At 38.4% G+C, this 21172-nt stretch overlaps 1 protein-coding gene across 5 annotated transcripts in view; it reads right to left on the bottom strand.

The window, feature by feature from the left end:
• Positions 1-190: 190 nt before the first annotated feature.
• Positions 191-21172, bottom strand: part of SPAST (spastin) — a 37219-nt gene continuing 16237 nt past the window's right edge. For all 5 annotated transcript variants that reach the window (XM_080584342.1, XM_080584341.1, XM_080584343.1 and 2 more), the window contains 13 exons: positions 19582-19769; positions 18650-18783; positions 18247-18340; positions 15257-15331; positions 13898-13969; positions 12590-12665; positions 11935-12026; positions 11178-11257; positions 10337-10379; positions 9575-9654; positions 6110-6180; positions 5244-5284; positions 191-3990 (listed from right to left, as the gene is read on the bottom strand). In XM_080584342.1, coding sequence (XP_080440468.1) covers positions 3868-3990; positions 5244-5284; positions 6110-6180; positions 9575-9654; positions 10337-10379; positions 11178-11257; positions 11935-12026; positions 12590-12665; positions 13898-13969; positions 15257-15331; positions 18247-18340; positions 18650-18783; positions 19582-19769 — 1169 coding nt within the window. In that variant the 3' untranslated portion in view covers positions 191-3867. The remainder of the gene's footprint in view (positions 3991-5243; positions 5285-6109; positions 6181-9574; positions 9655-10336; positions 10380-11177; positions 11258-11934; positions 12027-12589; positions 12666-13897; positions 13970-15256; positions 15332-18246; positions 18341-18649; positions 18784-19581; positions 19770-21172) is intronic.

Consider the following 21172-nt stretch of genomic DNA (forward strand, 5'->3'; position numbering starts at 1 on the left):
GCTTTCCATATCAGTTGCAGAACAGATATTTCAGTTAAATTTGGCAACTTATCTGGCTTCAGTATTCCCAGTGGTGCCTTGTACTGAAATTTCACAAAACGTACTCTGTAGCAGTGCCAACCGGTGCTAAAACCTGCTTGTTTAGATTGGGAAAAAAAAAAAAAACAACAACAAAAACAACAACAAAAACTTATTCTACACCAGAAGGTAAGTTTAATTGTCACAGGAAGTCATATGCATAAAAACCATCATTTTAATCACATTCAAGAGAGTCTAACAGTGAAATCAGCAAGTGCCTCTAATTAGTGCAGTGACAAGCACTTCCTTCTCCATTCAGAGATTCCATTCTTCTCAGTTTTCAAGTGTTGCTATCACATCTGTTATCTACATAAAGCAATTTGCAGGGCCATATTCAACAAAACTATATTAGTGACTGACTTTCAGTAGTAGTCAGAGATGGGCATTCTGCCCTGAAACCTCTTCCTAATGTACTGAACTCCATAAATCTAAGAAAGAGAACAGAAGAGACTATGTGCATAAATATCCTAGTTTAAGGTTTCAGCTTATATTTAATGTTCCATATTATTTTCTTAGCCACATGAAGAAAACCAGTACAAGTTTCATGTACTCTCCACAAGAGTCAACATTAATAAACGGGACATCATAACACGAGATACTCTCATTTTAAGGAAGAGCATACATACAGTGCTTAATTTCCCCCCCCTACTGTTTTGCCACCAGAAGCAGTAACCTGCTGCCTTAGCAGACACTGTTACCAACAGGCAGAAGGACAAGACAGGCATTTCCTGCTTAATAACAGGCAAAGAGGTGTAAGCAAGGTTGTCAAAAAACAAGGGGCTTGTTCTACTTTTTTTTTCCCCTTTCCCTCCAGTCAGTAGCTGTTAAACTTAAGTAAAACACATACAGAGGGCCAGACAAGCTGCTTCCTAATCATCTCAAAGAAGTAGGTCAAGTCACTCATTCATTAGCAATGGGCAGGTTCAGGAAAATAAAAAAAATAAAGATAGTTTAGAGAGTTAATGCAATCCTACCCTTTATAAAGGTTAAAAACATCCAAGCTGCTGTCCTGCTAATCCTATGCTAATTTGAAATTCTGTATTAGAACATAATCTGATTTTATGGCAAATATGGTTGTGAAGTTCTATATAAAAATACCATAGATTTGTGGATTTTTTTGCTTTTTGGTTTTAGATCATTTATACATGGTTAATCTAACACGCAGATGAAAATTACTGTGCTGGGAATTAGTATATGTAGCACAAGAAACCAGAAAATGTGATGTAACACCTTGAGGGGAACAGAATTATTATTAAAAGACACTATTCAGAAAATAGTGTACATGCGATTCATGAACCAAATGGCACTTGGCCATGGACAAGCTGTGGGGCAAATTGATGGTGCAGAACAAGATTAAGTTCTTATTACTGCATTACAGAAGTCATTCATAGAGCTTCAGGTTCAGCCATTATGCAGGAAACAATCGGGGCAGGATAGGTACCAAAAAGCAGTAACGACATCACACAGACACTCCTGACCCGATCTGGTCATACAAATGAGCAAAAGGGCCGGTCTTTTTTCGTTCTGAGGTAGCAGCTCAGACTTACGACCCTTCCTGCTGCGTGCTGCTAGTGTTTTAGCAGATGGGCAGTTCCGCCCCTACTCTTCAGGTACCTATCACATGCCAACACACATATTTGAAATCAATACCAGTATATTCCTCAAAATTAAATGAAGGAAAATTGAGTTTGATAATGAATATTTAAGAACACTGAAGGTAACACTTCTGGTGTTAAACGTTCTCATTTGCAAAGGATCTCAATGAAAATTTACAAACTATATCAATGGGAAGACTACGGGCCTTGCTTAGCTTTTTGGCAGGTGGTAATAAAATAGTATTTGTATTTAGCACTACGAAGTCTATGACAAATACATATAAAATCAGCCAGGAATTTCAGACAAAGATACTCTACTGAAGGCAGAACTAAGGCAAAGCAACCAAGACATGAGATCTGAGAAACTGAAATCTTTTAACATTTCTTACTTCTCCAGGAAGGTGAATCAGGGGAACAGAAATCACATTCCATTTACACCAGACATACATTTTATAGAGTCACACCCTTAGAAGGCTAGAATTGGTTTGGTTAGACTATTTCAAAAGGCATACTAGTGTAACACAATCTTCTCTTACATTAAAAACAAATAAGTTAAAAGCATCTCTGGTTCAAAAAACAGAATCCCAAACATATTGCATGTGTCTCAGAAGTTTTATACAGCTTCTGCTATTTTGTACCTAATACCACGCAGTAAGCACCGAGTCCTCTGCTGGTATTACTATATTTGCACTGCATCAGCTATGTCTTTTTCACATATATAAAATATATTATATATAGTCAATTTTTCAGATGAGTAGTCCCAGAAATATTTAAGACTTACTCCTACCAATAAAAAAATAAGGAAAAGCTAAGAACAAAATTTCCTGTTAAGATCAAGAGCAAACAAAATAAATAAATCAATTTAGTTAAAACAACTGTAAACAATATGCAACTTTGTAACATCACTAAGTTTGGAGAGTTGTCTTTTTTTTTTTTAATTTTAAAACTGTTCTAACAAGGAACTAGTATTCTGCCTTACAAACATCTCAGTGTTTAATTGATGCAGAATTTGTAAACAAGATGTCAGGCCTTTAGAAGTAAAGGCAAGGATGTTTTCCTTTATTACACTATTTAAAGGCTATCACTTGTGTTTTCCTAAAAGCTTGTCATTTATATAATAAAAAACCAAGTATTTGTACAAAGATGCAGTTTCTTTTAAAAAAGCAGATCAGTCGAGTGTTTCATACTTTAATACATAATCCAAAACATATGAAAGCTATAAAAACATTAATGTGTGCCGTGTATTAAACATGTAGCCTTGTGTTTTAATGCTTACATGTGTAGATTAAAAAAATTATCACAATGGAAATTTTACTTTCAATTATCATAACCAGACCAAAATACAAAGTAGAAACACGTTGTTTCTGAAACTTGACAATTAGCATCACTTACTCTCTCAGACATCAGCTGGGCTTCAAGTCGTACACCATAAGCGTAAGCTAACATTCTACCAATGGAAGCATTACAAAATGTGTTAAGAGAAAATACTGCCAGTAAATGAATGTCTTAGTCTAATTTTTATTTAGTCTTTTTTTTTTTTAAAACAGTTTGAACTGGTTTTATAGGCTTTTTTGCTGTTCTGCTATCAAAGGTCTTTTTTAAAACTGTTCTGTGAACAATGCAGTCACATTACAACTAAACAAAAAGACAAATAATAACAGACCAGCTGCATTTTACATTTTAATAATCTTAATCTCCCAGTGCTGTTCTTCTTCTTTGCATAGGGAAATTGTTTTATTTGGCACATTAAGGGTAAAAAAAAGTCAAAAACAGCCAAACTTTACAAAAATCCAACCATAAATTAGTAGTTGTCAGGAAGAAAGCCAGACATTAATGTGTCATGGCAAAATTAAAAACAAAGATAACACACAGAACATGAGGAAAAGGTCATCCAATGATAAATATCATCAGAGCCCTCCAGCTGAAACAAAATACATATATTATTGTTCAAACTATGATCAGATTGCTAGGAATCTTATCCGAAGTCCTATTGTGCTCTTACTTACAGTGTGTAAATCCTCACTAAATGGTAAGGAGGCTTTGATGAACACATTTCACATTGTATAATTTCTTCTTACTCTCAAGTTTTAATGCAGATACTTAAAGATCTGTAAAGTCCTGTAAACTGTTTGCTTTCCAGTAGCCTGTACCAATTGCTCCTCAGGCAGCACTTTGTTTCACAGCAAGTAGTGTTTCACACTGTGGTATCTCCAAAGTCCTTGTTCCAGCGAATATATGCTTCCAGGGTCTGAGGGCTCAAACTGCGCTTTATCTTCTTCAAAGACTCGGTGAAATCTGATAATTTGATATTTCTCATCTAAAAGAAAAGTGAAAGACCTCCAGATCACAAGTGGTTTATGCCCTTCAGTTTATTCAAGAAGTAATTCAGCATTCACTTTTAACAAAGAATGTTCTAGGGATGCTTCATCTGATCTGACGCACGAGTCTCTTGTAAATTAAGATTATCAGCATTTAATGTTTTATTGTAACATTTGGTAGTCATGTCTGACTGTTAACTTAATAGCCTATGAGGCTGTGTTACTACTTCCTATTCCACTAGGTGGTGCAAGTCAGTGCCTATTAGGGCACAGGACTGAGAGAAGAGTAGTTGGATGTGGGACTTTTTGAAGTGTTCGTGGCAAAGCTCTGCAGACCAGGAGAGAAAAGCACCGAAGGTTTCCCCTTGTTACCACAACTGTATTCAGACCACAGTACGTGGTCAGCCAAGTAAACCTGCTTATCTCACCCTCTTTGATACAACGCATGCCTTTTAGTTTGCTGAGAACATGACTGTGAGCAGACATTGCCCCCGTATAAAGCTATGCCCAGACACGATGGGAGATGAGCAGAGTGCATGGAAGAGCAGTCTCATCATTAAACGAGTATTAACATTACAACTGGTGAAGATCCTCCAGGTTTTGTTGGGACTGGAGTTTCCAAACTATGGAAGGGAAACTTGCATTCACAAAAAAGAGACTATAGATGTTCTCTTCCTGGAACAAATCCTTTCATCTCTTTGTAGCCTTAGCCATGCTCTAAGGCTAAACATAGAAAGCAACAAGGAAATAAAGTTTTTCATAGTTTTCCCTACATAACTGTGGTTTCCACATACATTTTGAGAAGAAAATTTTATATAGAGGACTAATTTCTTCTTTTTTCTTTATGTTTATAGATAAAAACAGATCTGTTTTAAAACCATTCAGAGGTTCTTCCTAAGATGATTTGTATTATGTAAAGATGGAAAAAAATAATAATTTGACCTAATACTTCTGGGAAGGTTTTGGGGGATTAACACCAAGAAAACGAAAGCCAGGCCTCTGACATCATCTGATAGGTAACATGAAGTTGCAATTCAGTATGAGGGAAAGATAGGACAGTCACCTGAAACTACGAATAGCAGAGGTCTATTATCAGAAAGACGTACTCCTAAGTGTGATAACCAAAACTATGCAAAGAGCCTCGGATATCTGAGCACAGTTTTCTTCTCAATCACTATTTGACTACATGACAAATTCCTGCTGAGCGTACGTTCCATTCAAAAGGGAAAACAGAACTGCCGGAATAGCATACCTCACTGGCAGACATGTTCTTCACCTGTTCTGGTTTTAATTCTGTAAAAATAAAGAAAGACTATTCAGTTTCATAGGAAAACTCATCACTTCTGAGCGCTAAAGCGTCATAAAAGTAGTTTAACCTGAAAAAAAACACAGCTAAGAATTATACCTCCCTGTCTCAACATACCCTCCTGTACAGAAATGTATGTGACATTTCTCTTCTTCTTCCTCCCCATTTATCAACTCCTACCCAGACTGCTCCCACACTGATTCATTGCAGATACAGTACAGGGTGTTGGGCAGAACTACCTCCTTCCTCAGAAAGTACAGGGAACACCATCCAAATATAACAGCTGCCCTCCACCATTTTATTCCTGGAATCTACAACCCTCTCCAACCCCAAAACATGCATAATTCTCAGGAAACAGAAAGCTACAATTAGCCAAGCATATAGAAATAAAATCAGGCAGGGCACATAAGATTACATCTTGCCATATACAGTACAGGGGTTGGGGGCGTTCTAATCATTCTAGCATCCTTCACCATTCTACAGTTTTCTACTTGAAATATTGTTATGGTATCAACACATTACAGCACATCTTTTGCTCCGAGGGCATAAGAAAAAAAGATGTAAGTGGGATTGCCAAGGTTGACATCAAAAACATTTAAAAAATGTTTTATTTGGAAACCAGGAACAGGTGGAAGAAACATCATGCGGTCTCTTCTCAAAATGGACTTGCATGTGAAGTGATTTGCCAGCAAAGTAAAGCCCGCGTACCTTAATGCACACATTGTTAATCCAGCCACTCTAAATAAACATTTTCCAAGTCTTCAAGGGCATTGAGTTTTTGCAAAGCCTAAATATAAAGCCATGCAGCTTACCTCGGATAGGACCCAGCGCTGCATCCTTTGCTAATGCAGTTAAATCACTTCCAGAGTATCCATCTGTCATTCTTTGTAAAAGAAAAAAGTAGGGGGAAAGGAAAAAAAATGCTTTCAATGCTTAAACATTTTAATTACACATGGTTAAGATGTTACTTAATCAGAAAAAAAATACTATTTAAATGTTGGTTTTGCAAGTTTAATAAACCACATTAATAAACCACAAGCGCATTTAACTTAGGTGATCTATATTTAAAAGTCTTTTCTAGATTAAATTTAGGTACAGATATTCAAGTCCTGCATGATATGTTAAGGAAAACAAAAAGAGCAACCAACTTCGATGTGCAGATGAAAACTAACCTCCAGTATGTTACTACTTCTGTTACAAGAATGTCCTACCACCAGTTTGTCGTGATTTGCTGCAGATGAGTGTAAAACCAAAAATTAACTGTCCTGTAAATCAATACCACGAGAATCCAATACCACACATTTATTATGATTTGATCAGGTGACCAGTTTTCTGAATAAAACTTCTGGTTGACACTGGAGCCATACAAAGGGTAAAAGCAGTGTTTGGGTTTGAAAGTGATATTTCACAATATGCCTTTTATGGAAAGCAACAGCAGGAGCTGACTAGTAGATGTCAGAGAAGAAAACATTCTATTAATTCAGCAGAGTAACTACAAGTCTTAAAGGCAGCACCTTGTTGCTTAGCAAGCTACAGTACAAACAGCATTATTTCTGGTGGAAGATCTTTTTCCAGTGTTGAATACTCAGCAAGAGATAGACTATATTCTCAATGTACTTGGCAAGCAATTCGCAGAATTGGCAGTCTGCATCTTAGTAGAGAACCAAAACTGCCTCCTACAGTATACACCGAGGAAAACAGGTCTCTCTCACAGCTTAAGTCTAACTCGTCAACTGATTCCCACGTTGAAGCCTTAAATACTTCAAAGATTAAAGCCCTCCACTGAACTGAGAAGCCAGAAATACTGCTAATATAGGTGAAAAGAAGTAAGGGTTACCTAAAGAAAAAAAATAAAATGAAAAAACCACACAATTTATAGCAGTGACTGGCTATTCCAAGAGGTCAAAACCAACATGGGTTCCTTAAAGGAAAGTCAAGCCTAACTTAATATCCTTTTATGACGGTTACCCACCTAGGGGTGGAAGGAAAAGCAGCGAATAGGGTTTGGGTGGGTTTTAGCAAGCAAGTTTTTGATAGTCTCTCACAGTATCCTTCTGGACAAAACATCTGTTACACAGCTATACAACTACATGATGCAATGGGCAAAAACTTGGCCAACAGGTGGGGCTCCAAGAGTTATAGTAAACGTGGTACCATCAGGTTGATGGCCAGTCACTAGTGGGGTTCCCTGGGGCTCAATTTCAGGGCCAGTTCACAATTTTTATTTTTTAAAATCAGTAACTTGGACTATTCAGTCAATAACTCCTGGGCACGGGAATTGAGCATGCACTAAATAAGTCTGCAGACAATACTAAATTAGGAGGAGCCCTTGATTCCCTTGAGGGTCAGAAGGCCTTATAGAGACATCATCCTAAATTAGAGCATAACAATTTTAACAAAATCCAGCAAATCCTGGATTCTGCATCTGGGATGATGCAATCCTAGATGTATGTATAGGCTGGGGGACAAGTGGAGTGCAGGCCTGCAGGAAGGGACCCAGCGTTTTTTGTTGATGGTAAATTTAATATAAATCAACAGCGTGCCCTTGAAGACAAAAGGGCCAACTGTATCCTGGGGCATAAGCACAGTATAGCCAGCCAGTCAACAGAAGTGATTGTCCCACTATACTCTGCATTGGTGCGGCCTCACCTAGAGTACTGTGCACAGTTTTGGGCTCCACAACATGAGGATATAAAGAAATTAGAATGTGCCCAAAGGGCACCAAAAAGATGGTGAAGGGTCTGGAGGGGAAGATATTTGAGGAATGAGTGAGTTCCCTTGGTTTGCTCAGCCCAGAGCAGAGCAGGCCAAGGGGAGGCCTCATGGCGGCCTGCAGCTCCCTCACGAGGGGAGCGGAGGGGCAGGCGCTGAGCTCTGCTCTCTGGGGACAGCGACAGGACCCGAGGGAACGGCATGGGGCTGGGACAGGGGAGGGTCAGGCTGGGTGTTAGGGAAAGGTTCTGCACCCAGAGGGGGGTCAGGCACTGGGACAGGCTCCCCAGGGCCGTGGTCACAGCACTGAGCCTGATGGAGTTCAAGAAGTGTTTGGACAGCACTCACATTTGGGTTAACCCTTAGGGGGTCCTGTGTGAGGTCAGAATTTGGACTTAATGACCCTCGTGAGTCTCTTCCAAACTGGGATATTCTATGATAAACTTCATAGAAGAGTCTTCTGGAGATAACTGAATGTTACAGTTTACAAAGAATTGCAGAGGAGAGAAGGAAGTTCACAGAATCATAAAGGAGGTTAAATTTCAGTTTCTTCTGAAGTGGGAAAAAAAAGATGACAGATGGAACACACAAGGCCCTCAACTTTTGTCTTCTGTCTAAATACTTCCAAAAGAAGTGTACTTAAGTTGCATTTGTAATTTGGTGCGTAAGTTTGCAGTTAGAATACAAATCACTGCCTTCTTCCTCCAGCTAGTTATCACTGCAGCCTAAGTATGGCCTGAGCTAGCATCCTTGAATTACAGAGCACTTATTCAGGTGGATTATACGCCAAGTTTCTGTAACATTATTAAGAGGCTGACAATGCCACACCCAAGAGTGTACTCGCCTCCTGTGTATTACCACAAACAGAAACAGAGACTGAAGTACATCCACTTGAATATTTGGCTACTCACACTCAGTTTTTACTCCCTCCTGCCCAAGGCACTTTAGGTACTTTTAGTCTAGCTTCCTTCACACCCATTACATTTACTTCTGAAGACAGAGAACAACACTGCTGTGTCAACCTTAATGATGAAAAACAAAACAAAACACTTAGCTTTGTCATAGGAAAGGCATTTAACTTGCATTTTTTCAACCATATATGAAATTGAAAAGAACCTAAAATTATCCAGTGCTTGCTTTGTTATGTTGGTAATATCTTTAATAAACCCAGCAACAGACAACCAAAGAAAAGCTGCTTTTGAAATGCATAAGCAATGCAAAACCGGTATTGCCTTTTTCCATCATGGAGGAGAGCTGGACTGCCTGGGGGATTAGTGGAGAGAAGCATCTCCCTCTCATCTCCACAGAAAGGGAAGTGCAGATGAGCATGTTTCAACAACAGAAGCCTAGCCAGGTAGTGCAGGGAAAAAACAAGCACACACGTATATAAGTGTATAGGAAAACAATTTCCTACAGCCTGAAATCTTCCTAAAATACATCTAATGCATTGACAGTAAGTTTTATCACTTTTGGATGATCAACATCAGTTACATTTGGAATGAATAAAGCAGTCTGAACGAATTTAGTAGGTAAGTATTCATTTAGTATAGTTACAAAATTATTACCTAGCTAGTTGTGCCAACTCTTTTTGGGTCAGTGGACTTCCTTGCTTGCTTAGAAGATTTCTTAGCAAAATCAACCTTGTCTGAAGAAAAAACGAAAAAGATAGATTTATCATATGTAAAACTGATTTTCATGGTACACAAAATTGCAACAACAAAACTACGTGTTTGTCAGGTTAGCTTTTGCGCTTCACTGGTTTAAACTTGCCTATAGAGCTTTTGTGGATTAGACTCTACACGATAATCTCTCCAGAGGGAGATAGGGATTCTCTCCAGAAGAGATAGGGATTTGCTAATAATGAGAACAAGGGTCATGCTTGCTCTAAAAAGGCACTAAATAATAATAATGTTTTAATCCTCAAAAGCCCTAAATTGCTGTTCGACTAAAAAATATTAATAAAGCTACTTTCATCTTTTGCAGTGAACACTGTTCTCTAGCCAACCAAACCTGCTCCTGCATGCCATATTTCAGACTTGTCAATGCCTGTCTGTATGTAAGGCAACACCGCACTAGCTAAGTAGGATACTACCAGATTTGCTAATAGCAAGGGTAGGAAAACGCAACTGATTAACGTAGTTGCCAGAATTAAAACACAGTGTATATGGCCAAGCTGGGTCAGAAGCTAAATAAAAAAAAAAAAGCATAATCATCCATTAGGGCAAGTTAAGGATAATCTACAAAATGCTTTTTTGGGGTTTGTTTTGTTTTTCTTTCAAATACAATTGATCTAAAATTGAAGAAAATACATGGAAACCAATACTTACTTCCTCATTTGGTAAAGATACATATACCCGTTTAGTGAATCGTCTAGGAAAAAAGACATATATAAATACATACACTTTTATAGTTTTGTGGTGCATACAGATCTAGCATTTGGTTTGATAGATATGTCAATTTCACTTACATAATCTAATTCTAGAGAGTGGAACTACAAATTAAAACAAACAAATAACATGCATGAGCTGCTGGTGTCACCTTACTCTTCTTGAAGTCATGAAACTCCTTCCAAAGAGAAAACAATCTAAAGGTAAATATATCACTGACTACTGGCAAAAAAATGAAGCATCTCCTCACAGGAGGTCTTTTGAATTATTAAAAATACAATTCATTTGTTCAGACAGTGGTGCAATGCCTATTTTCCTCAATCAAGAATGAAGAGAGAAGCAAATATGAGAATTTGCAGCAAAAAAAAGTCCTAAGGCAAATCTACAGCAAGATCTTCAACCACAAGTGATATCAGAAGTCCAATATTTGCACGTAAGAAATACTAGATTTCATTCATCAAATTTCTTCCTTCAGCCTGGCATTAAGTTCCAAAAATAAAAGAAGCAGTATGTAAGACACAAGAGAGTTAGAAAATGCCGACTTGGTCTCAACAGACACTGCTGCGTTAGACAACAGCAAGACTGCCATACGTTTGCAGATGTATCCCAAAAGAGAAGAGGGAAGCACCTCTTTGAGAAGGTAAATAATTTTCTTTTGCCAAACAATTTTGCCTAATTAGTCCAAAACTTAAAACAACCAGGACACTAAACATCAAAACCTGCTGTTCATAAATAAGCATCATATGATCGTACTCAAAGAAGAGAACAGACATTTTGATACCTGAGAACAGCATCATCAAGCTCCTGTGGCCTGTTTGTTGCTCCCATCACAAGTATTCTGTCCTCTCCGGAAGACTGCACCTATGGAACATAGAAAGGCAAGACAGCTTTCAGTTCACATCATATAGAGACTTGTTACGCATTCAGTGCACTGATGGGATTTTACTGTTTGTTTTTAAAGGCAGTTAACTTGGCTTTTACATAAAGAGTATTTTAAGGTCATACTAATTAAAAAGTAAAAATTTATTTAAAAATTTATTAAAAAATTGTGTATACCATTGATCTGAACTAGTCTGTCTGAAATCATCGTCCCTTAAGTCTCACCTTACCCCTTAACAAAGTGCACATTTACGAAACTTAAGAAAGAAAAGGATACTACTTAAAACTCATTTAATTCTCTTTTATTTGCCAAAAAGAAGCATGCCATTGCAGACAAAGATTCACCTCTGCCTAACGCTCCCAAGTGTCCTTCTTGCTCTGTAAAATCATTTGCTCTCAAAGCTCCTTTATTATTGCCATTTGTTATCCTTTCTTCTCTTTTCTCTGTTCAACCCATTATTTCAGCTCCAGATTACTGTCTACTACCTCTCAGCTCAGACTAAATTTCCCAGAACATTGTAGTACGCAGGCAAAAAATTAACAGCAAAAAAAAAAAAGCTTGCCAACCAAGGGTGTGTGCTTTATCTGCAACCTGTACTGGCATCTACTATGTCAGCCAATTCTGCTAAATCAAGCAATAGCTAGGACTAGATACTTACGCCATCGAATTCTATTAAAAATTCTGTTTTTAGACGCCTACTGGCATCATGTTCACCTTCTCGTCTTTCACACAGAAGGCTATCAACTTCATCTAAAAAAACAACAGAAGAAATACATCTTAGTTATGCATACAACACTGAAATCTCCATAGCTCTTTAAGTTCTTTTACTAATATAGGGCTCCAGCAAGAAAGATCAAATCTTTTTTTCTGTAGGAGACAGACATCTTCTATCTCTAATATATAAGCAGACATTAAAAGCTTGTCTGATTTTCTGACTAGATTTACCATGCCGCTATGTGTTGTCATTGAAATATGCAATATAAACCACAGATCAGATAAAAAAATCCTACTGGATAATAAACTGTAACTCAGGACAAGCAAAGCCTATTTTTATGTTTGACGTTTAACATTAAAATGATCTTGTTCTGTAAAGGTAGTAAAGGCTGTGTGTTTTTGATGCTATTTTTTCCCTATCAGCACTAAAATAGTAGCAATCTAACATGTTCTATTGGAACTGATTAGCCAGCAGATCATAACCGAGACATTTCCTTTACACTGCAGAATTACCCCAAGTAGTTTACCTGGTAATTCAAACTTAAGTCATCAAAATGTTTAAGAAAGTACACAAAGGTCAACAGCATTTAAGGTCTTACCAATAAAAATTATAGAAGGCTGAAGTTCTCTTGCCACTGCAAATAGGGCACGCACCAGTTTCTCGCCTTCACCCACCTGAAACAACAATAAACTGTTTTTTGGAAGGAGTTTATAAAGCATTTATTACAAGACCCCTAACACGAGGACTTCCAGAAAAAAATGCTAACAAAACAAATACACTTAACCCATTGGTACATGCTCAGCTAGATTACCAGTAGCTGAGTGTTATGTTATATACACTTTTTTTTTGGTCTTAAATATTACAACTTCACTTATGATTCCAATTGGGACATCAAGCGGTTTTCGTACCTAAATCCTGAGAGACCTTGGACCTTTATTTTCTTAAAAGAGAAGAAAAAAAACAACATCCACTCCTCCATATCACAGCCAGTATTATCCTGAACTGCAAAAAAAAGCCTTTGACACTGAGTTATCACAAGCACAAACCACTATTTTTACTTCACAAGTCACAGTATCACAGTATCGCAGTATCACAGATTTCTAGGTTGGAAGAGACCTCAAGATCATCGAGTCCAACCTCTGACCTAACACTAAGTACTCCACTAAACCATATCCCTAAGCTCAACATCTAAACGTCTCTTAAAGACCTCCAGGGATGGTGACTCCACCACCTCCCTGGGCAGCCCGTTCCAATGCTTAATAACCCTTTCGGTAAAGAAGTTCTTCCCAACATCCAACCCAAAACTCCCCTGTCGCAACTTTAGCCCATTCCCCCTCGTCCTGTCACCAGGCACGTAGGAGAACAGACCAACCCCCACCTCTCTACAGCCTCCTTTAAGGTAACTGTAGAGAGCGATGAGGTCGCCCCTGAGCCTCCTCTTCTCCAGGCTGAACAAGCCCAGCTCCCTCAGCCGCTCCTCGTAAGACTTGTTCTCCAGACCCCTCACCAGCTTGGTCGCCCTTCTCTGGACTCGCTCGAGCACGTCCATGTCCTTCCTGTAGCGAGGGGCCCAAAACTGAACACAGTACTCGAGGTGCGGCCTCACCAGAGCCGAGTACAGGGGCACAATCACTTCCCTAGACCTGCTGGCCACGCTGCTTCTTATACAGGCCAGGATGCTGTTGGCCTTCTTGGCCACCTGGGCACACTGCTGGCTCATATTCAGCCGACTATCAACCAGTACTCCCAGGTCCTTCTCGTCATTTCTCTAAAAGTCATTTCTCTAAAGACTGTATATTCACTATAGGCAGCCAGTTCATCAAAGACTTGTCAGAAGTCCTGGCCTTCTTAAGCCCCAACTATAGCACGTGTTTTCAGATTAATGTAATTTACAGACGTTACTTACATATTTTGAAGTTAGGCTTGCTGCACTTATATTGAAGAAAGTGGCATTGGATTCTGCAGCAACCGCTTTGGCCTAGGACATAAAAAAAGTACTTTTTAAAACATCAAATTGAAGATACCTCTGTAGCTCTCACTGATATTCTTAATAGTGATTTGAAAACCCCTGTTCCTTCAGAGGGAATATGTTGTAGGTGCTTCACAGAACTTCTGTACAGGCCACTTACAAATAGGAATAGATAAGCAGCTGAACCACTATAGAATTTTCCAGACTCCCTTACACTTCTCTAATCACATCATCTCCACAGCCAACTACAACTTGCTTACTGAAGAATATCAGTCTCCAGCTTCTTTCAGTGTATCGTGAGAAGGCACTGAAAACAGTTTGAACTCATTTAGGGTGGTAATTTAGGGTAGCAGTTGAATTAAGCCACCTTATTTTTTTTTCTCATCATCCCATCTATACAGAAACTGCTTTCAGAGGAAAGCTAGGAAAAAGAATCAGTTCAGCCAGAATGCATTACCTTTTTCCCTGACAGCTTCACCATACTTAAAAAGTTATGATTCCCTGGTTATACAGGGATTTTTTGGCAGGGGTGGGGTGAGGGTGGTAGGTTTTGATTGTTTGTTTTGAACTTATTAGCAATTGTGTTCCAATAGGTAAACCTAACAGAAGAGCCTAAGTGAGCCGCTCAGCATTCCTGCTCATGTGCTTCAGAGCTGATCCAGCTTCAGCAAAGGCAGCGTGCAGCTGCAGCTCGCCACGTGATGTGGGAGGATGCGCCCAGCTCAGCTGCACCAGGACACACAATGTTCCCTGGCTGCTGCACAGCCATTTCACTCCAGCTCCCTCAACCCTGCACGTCAGGCTGTAAAACAAGAAGGAGCCAGGCAGTTCTCCAGCACTTGCATTTTTCACGCAGCGGTGTGGAAGGCAGACAACTCCTTTCTTGCTACTGTGCTCTCTCCCCAGTTCCAAAAAATACTCAAATTTCTACTATGTTTTAGTGGAGAGCAGGCTATTTTTAAGTGCTGCTTTATACAAACAATTAACCATGTTACTTTCATTCTCTCTGAAAATGAAATTTAGATGTTACATTTCTTCCACACACACAGTTCGAAGAGCTCCACTAGAAGTTCTAACAGCATTCACAGTGCAATGTACAGATGTAACACCAACAAGCTTCCCAGTTAAAACACAATTTATCTAACTTCTTCCATAAAAGATGCTACTTTAAGAGTAGTTCAAAATTATGCAGCATAAAGGTTACTTGGAAAAACGTAAGTGCAGGAAAACTGAAAGCCACCCCACACGGTTACATTTTAAGCCCACCAATTCATGCATGCAGTAAAGTTTTCTCACCAACATTGTCTTCCCATTTCCTGGTGGGCCAAACAGCAACAATCCACGTGCAGGAGCTCTAAGTCCTGTAAATAACTTGAAAAATACATCATCATAAATTACCTTGGAAGAGCTGAAGTGCTAGAAACTTACCGTAAATATATACACACTTGGCTAGATCACTACATGGAGAACTCATGACGATAATTTTTAATACATTTTTTGTAAAACTGTGAAAAAAATCTGAGTTTTATTAAATATCAAAGGAAATCCTAAAATCTGTTTCTAAGCCTTACCAACATTAACAGTCTCCAATTAGCTTAAATCCTAGAATCACAATTCTGCTTTAACAACAGTGATGATTGTTGCATCCAATCTTGGGTGGGGGATGACACTAAGAAATGCTGATATACCTTTATAAGAAAGTGACTAAAGATTAAGGAATGGCTTACACTGGCAACAATAGCAACAGTTCTACAGCTGTATGGATTTTTAGATAATTTCTACATTTTATTACTAACTTGCCCTAATGCAGGTACCTATCATTTCTCACACAACAGTTAAGTTACACCACGATCATTCTGTGCACGGACACACTGTGAAAGGAGCTTAAAAGGCAGTAATATATTCCTCAAGACCAGCGTGTCAAGTTAAAGCAACAAATTCCATGTAAAAATGTGAGGCAGTGTGCATGTGCAGTTGTGTAGTAGGAGGGTAAAAGCCGTGTTCCTATTAACTCCATATAGAAGAACCACTTCATCTTTTTTTTTATTTTTTTAATGAAGAACTTGAAGACTCAACGCCTTAACCTGAAGGTATTTAAAATATTACTTCACCACCACCTACTCCCTCCAAATTCCACTGATAATCTCCTCGCTCCCACTTTGCACTGGATTAATCTTTCCTACGCTACAAAATTGCACCTATCATACCTACCATCACAGAAAGCAATTACACACTTTCTCACACAATGTATCTCTTCTGGTTATTTCTGTAGCCTGTTTTACCACTTTCAAGGGTTTCAGAGTTCCATTTTTGGCCTCACACTCACTCCTCCATTCTAGCTTCCAATAATTCCAACAAACAACGAGAATGGACAGTACAAAGGCACTTATATATACACCATGTCTGAAGTCCACTGGCAACAGACACTCCTTTCCTCATTATCCAACATCAGAAATGGTTCCACTAACAATGTAGTGTTTCTATAACATGGCCAACCAACATGGATTTTCTCTATTATTTCATTATAAACAGCATCGCTTGTTGTGCTTGATCCCTAAAAACAGGGCGTAGGAACACGCTGGATAACTAATAGATACCGCCTGCACCACCAGTTTATTGAGCACTTTCATCTGGATGACTCCGTATTTCTGCTTTCCATGCTGCACGCCACTACATGCACCCCCTGCCTCACTCTTTTTATTAGGAATTGTTCCTTCAGAGTTCTACCCTTTTCAGATATTCCAGACCAAATTTAAAACTCTCTCACCTTTATCTTATACAGTTAAGCTACAACTGCTATTTATCACTGAGACACACCAAGCTTTTCAAGTTTTTATTAATAGACCAGCATTAAATATGGTCTGAACTAATTGCTACTGTTTTATTGGCATCTTATCGCTGAAATGGTTGCCATCACATCTCTAGCCAGTGTTTTCATTCACCTCAACTTTTGCTCTCCCACAAAAATACTGTTAATCGGTTTGTTTCAACGAGAATGTTGAGGTTATAACTAAAGTACTATTTAGTTGATTAAATAACCCCCCTATAGTTGCCACATTTACCATATTTACTTACAAGAAGAAAAAAGCCTTTTTTCCTCCAGGGAATAAAGTTTAAGAATTCATAGGATTCTCTGTCCTTGTTATATCTCAACCTACACCAACATCAGATCCCCTGCTAACTACAGTATTATGAAAAAGATCTTACTGAAAACGTCAACTATTATTGAAAGAGTCATAACGATTCCAAGGCTCACATTTCAAAGTCCTTCCCACCCAGCTCATTGTACCGGCATTACTGGACAACCAACTTTACATACTAAAGCACTGTAATAACAGAGACTGTATTATGACATTTGCCTTCTGTGTGGGAACACCTGAGCATGCATATTTAATGCCAAAGCTTTTTTCCCACAGGTCTGGTATTCCTCTGATGCAATGCCAGCTTTATGTTTCTTCCCCACCACACTTCAAATCCAGAAACTGTATTACAGGAAACAGGAAGACCAGAGAGCAACTCCAGTCACCAGCCAATGTCACAGAAGAGTCCCCAGAACCAAACAAAGAACAAACGGCAATTTCACTTGAATAATCAGCACTGCAGTAAAGCACTGCATGCACTCTCTGCAAGAGTTTCTAGCAAGTGCAGCAACTATAGAAAATCACTAACTTCACACAAAAAAAGCTCAGAATTCCAATGCAATATAGGCCAGACCTCAATCCCAGTAGTCAAAGTAATTGGGGTACCACCTACAGTAAATTAATCAAAAGCCTAAATAACTAATTTCCACTCAGCCAAGTAAAAAGCAAATCTGCCCTCAGATGTTGTATTCCTCAATATACTTGTTCACTGCTATACTTGCTTGCGTCCTTTCCTGCTATGAATAGGCTGTTCAGAATATCCAGAGAACTGACCACAATAAAAAATTAATATTTTCCAAATCAGATAATGCCATGACGTAAGTTACCTATGCAATCTCCTATGTTTCCCTCTTCCAATTCTGGGCTTCGTCCTCTACATTTCCACACACAGCTATTTCCACTTAACAGCTATAGTTATCTGGAACAGTCAGCTTCACCAGTTTTCAGGGTGGTTTTTTTGTTTGTTGTTGTTTGTTTGTTTGGAGCAGTGGGTGTTGAAGCCGCTGCCTCAGTCACTTTCTCCTACACTGACTATAGATAACAATCATAACCAGCAAAGATAGTGTAACAGAATCACCACTGTGTGTGTTAAAACAATAAATTTCATTGATTCTGCCAGAGTGATAACAATACCAAGTTGCTTACCTCAGGTCTAAGAGAAGGAAGGATAACAATTTCTTGCAAGGCTTGTTTAGCCAGATCCTGCCCTGCGATATCATCAAATTTGACAGCTGGCCCACTAACAAAGAAATGGAATACTAATTAGTCTAACAATGAGATACTCTTTTTCAGCTGCAGCTGACTAATTTAATGTATTTGACAATTTATAAAGAACTGTTTTGAGGAAATCTACAACTTATACTGCTATGCATTTAAAAAGAGAAGCATTTCATATGTTAATTTTCATTCATTTTACAAGGTAACAAACCAAAACAAAAACCAACAAAAACAAACAAGAAGGACAATTTTTCATTTCAAGAGCACCAAGATTTTGTTGAATGAAAAACTGGCTTTCTGCTCTGAAAAGACTACTGATCTTCAGACTTACCTATCAACAATTTCATTCAGGATAAGATTGGCAAGATTACTGTCCACATTTCTAAATATCTTCATATCTTTCTTTTTTCGAGCAGCAGTGGTAGGAGTAGAAGGCTTATTTGCTCTGCTATTTTTAGGAACAGCCTTGGGGGGAGAAAAATGAAAAAAAACAACTAAATACTTTTTAAGCATACTGTTTCAGATGCTAAATATCTACAAATAAGAATTTCTACTGCTGCAATACTTTGACAGCAGACCACTTAAAAGCCATCATGTTATAGAAACAATAACATGTAACCACATTTATGTTCTTGACTACACATTCTACTCTTTGTTCTACGTTACTGTAGGGGTAGGACAGGGTGGGAAAATAAGGAGGAAAAGGAAACAAATAGGGCAAAAGAACTAAAGCATTTTTCTCCTACTAGTACAGAATTTACTTTTGAATTTCAACCATAATTTAAATAAAATTTACTTTTCTATATGGTTGCAGTACAACCTAGGCATGCATGTTTTGGAGAAGGAACATGTGGGGAACAAGTCTATAGTTCTGGACCAAGAGATTCCTTCCTCCTTCCCCTCCATCTTCTATGTACTGAGAGTAACATTTATTTTTATCCCAGCTCAGTTTTCCTCAGCTTCGCACTCAATTTTCAAAACAAAGTATTAACACTTCTACTGTCATTACAACTCAACTCTACTTGCCCATCTGGCCACCCAATACCCCTGATTTCTAAAATCCACTGTGCAGCCTAGTCCAAGAGGCTTGTCCAAAAATTCAGGGTTTTAGTTTATGTGGTGGTTTTTGTCATTTGTTTTTCCTTAAGATCTTGTTGCTATCACACCACTACAATGCTGCCACAAAGGCAATAAATGCAGGTTTTTTTCTTGATTTTACATCTACTTCCCCCATATATATTGCTCTATCTATTGTCACCATACCTTGTGAGTTGAAGTTGTAGGGTTTGCTGCTGGTCTAGACACAGAAGCAGTTGATATCCCACTGTAGCTAGGTGTTCTGTGGTGACCTGAAAGGCCCGTGGATCCAGTTTTTGCAACAGTTTTTGAACGTGGAAGGGAATTACTTGTGTGTGTTAAGGGATCCTTCTTTTTTGGAACTGCTCCACTTTCTATAAAGAAAACCATATGTTGTTAGAGCATTTTTAGCATTTGTACCTTCATCATCAATCCTAACTTGACGATAGTGCTGTTGACAGATAGTACAGTATCACACCAGAATAACACAAGTTTTTAAAGAGGTTTAGTACTTTCAAGGATATATTAACTGTAGCTTCCTGCTAAAGTTTTTTTTTGTTTTGTTTTTAGGAGCTCTCAAAACCCAGCTTACAAAACCTGGGGACACCCAAGTTGTGTAGCAAGGCAAGAACAGCGTCTATTTCTTAAGACAGAAGTCATTAGAACACCAGCCATAAGATTTTTCTTCCCCAGAATTGCTATAAACAATCATTATAATAAAAGAGCAAATTTCAAGCTGTTTGAGATTCAGAGTATTTGTCCTTAAGTGATGTTAGCAGGCTAGTTACTTTAGGCACTAGCTAACACTGTCTAGCACCTTTCACACACAAGCTTTACTGTGGAACTTGAAATTGGGAAAATTAAAATAGCTATACCTGGAAGCAACTACTAAAAGCTTTTGCTTACAATTTTACTTCACTTCAGCAATCTCAAGAAGTAAACTTGAATGGACAGCTTCCCTTCCTATACTTCGCATAAAGTTTTATGATATTATACCACTGAACTGAAACATCACTCGTTCCATTCATACTTGCTCCAACCTCTGTGACGGAGCAGGAAGGTCTCTCATCTGGTGCCGTGTAATTCAGCGTACTGGCCACAGGCGATCAAGCTACAGAAGGCCATTTTTGGTCTAGAGCAAATGAAATGGCCTGATTTCTACAGCCTCCATATGGGTTACATGATTAAATAAGGTTCATTGGCTCAGAACTGGCAAGTGTAGAGCACTGAGAGGTAAGAAGCAAGCAGGCAGGCTGGTCAGGCTAATTGTTCATGATTTGAGTGCAGCATCTGATTGCTTTTTTGTGTGCTGGGAACACAGTACTGGACTCTGTACAGTACAGTACTGTTGTCTGCAGTGAAAACCGTAAACTCTGACTTATTTTATATCCTTTAAAAAGGATTAAGGAACCTTACGATTAGATAGAGAAATATGGCATCAGAAGTAAGGAAGCTCAAGACTGACTTTAGGTGAAAGTTTCTTCCATGCAATTTTAAAAATCTGAAACTCAATTGGTCTTGTTAAACAACTGGCCAAAGAACTCTGATTTTTAAGGTGACTAACATCTACGAAGGATTTTTGGTTTACAAAATTGCAGTTTAATGAAAAATACTTTAAGGTAGAAAGCCATACCACTTTGACAGTTGCTTAAAAATTCAAGTAAGAATGCTTCAAAGAGTTACTGTAGAAAGGCAAATGAATTATTACCATGTTTTCAGCCTCTTTAAATAAAGTCATATACTACCACGAGCAAATCCTTACAGTCTGCAGTTGTCC

Source organism: Anser brachyrhynchus (assembly GCF_964034855.1).
Source record: "Anser brachyrhynchus genome assembly, chromosome: 3".
Taxonomy (NCBI): domain Eukaryota; kingdom Metazoa; phylum Chordata; class Aves; order Anseriformes; family Anatidae; genus Anser; species Anser brachyrhynchus.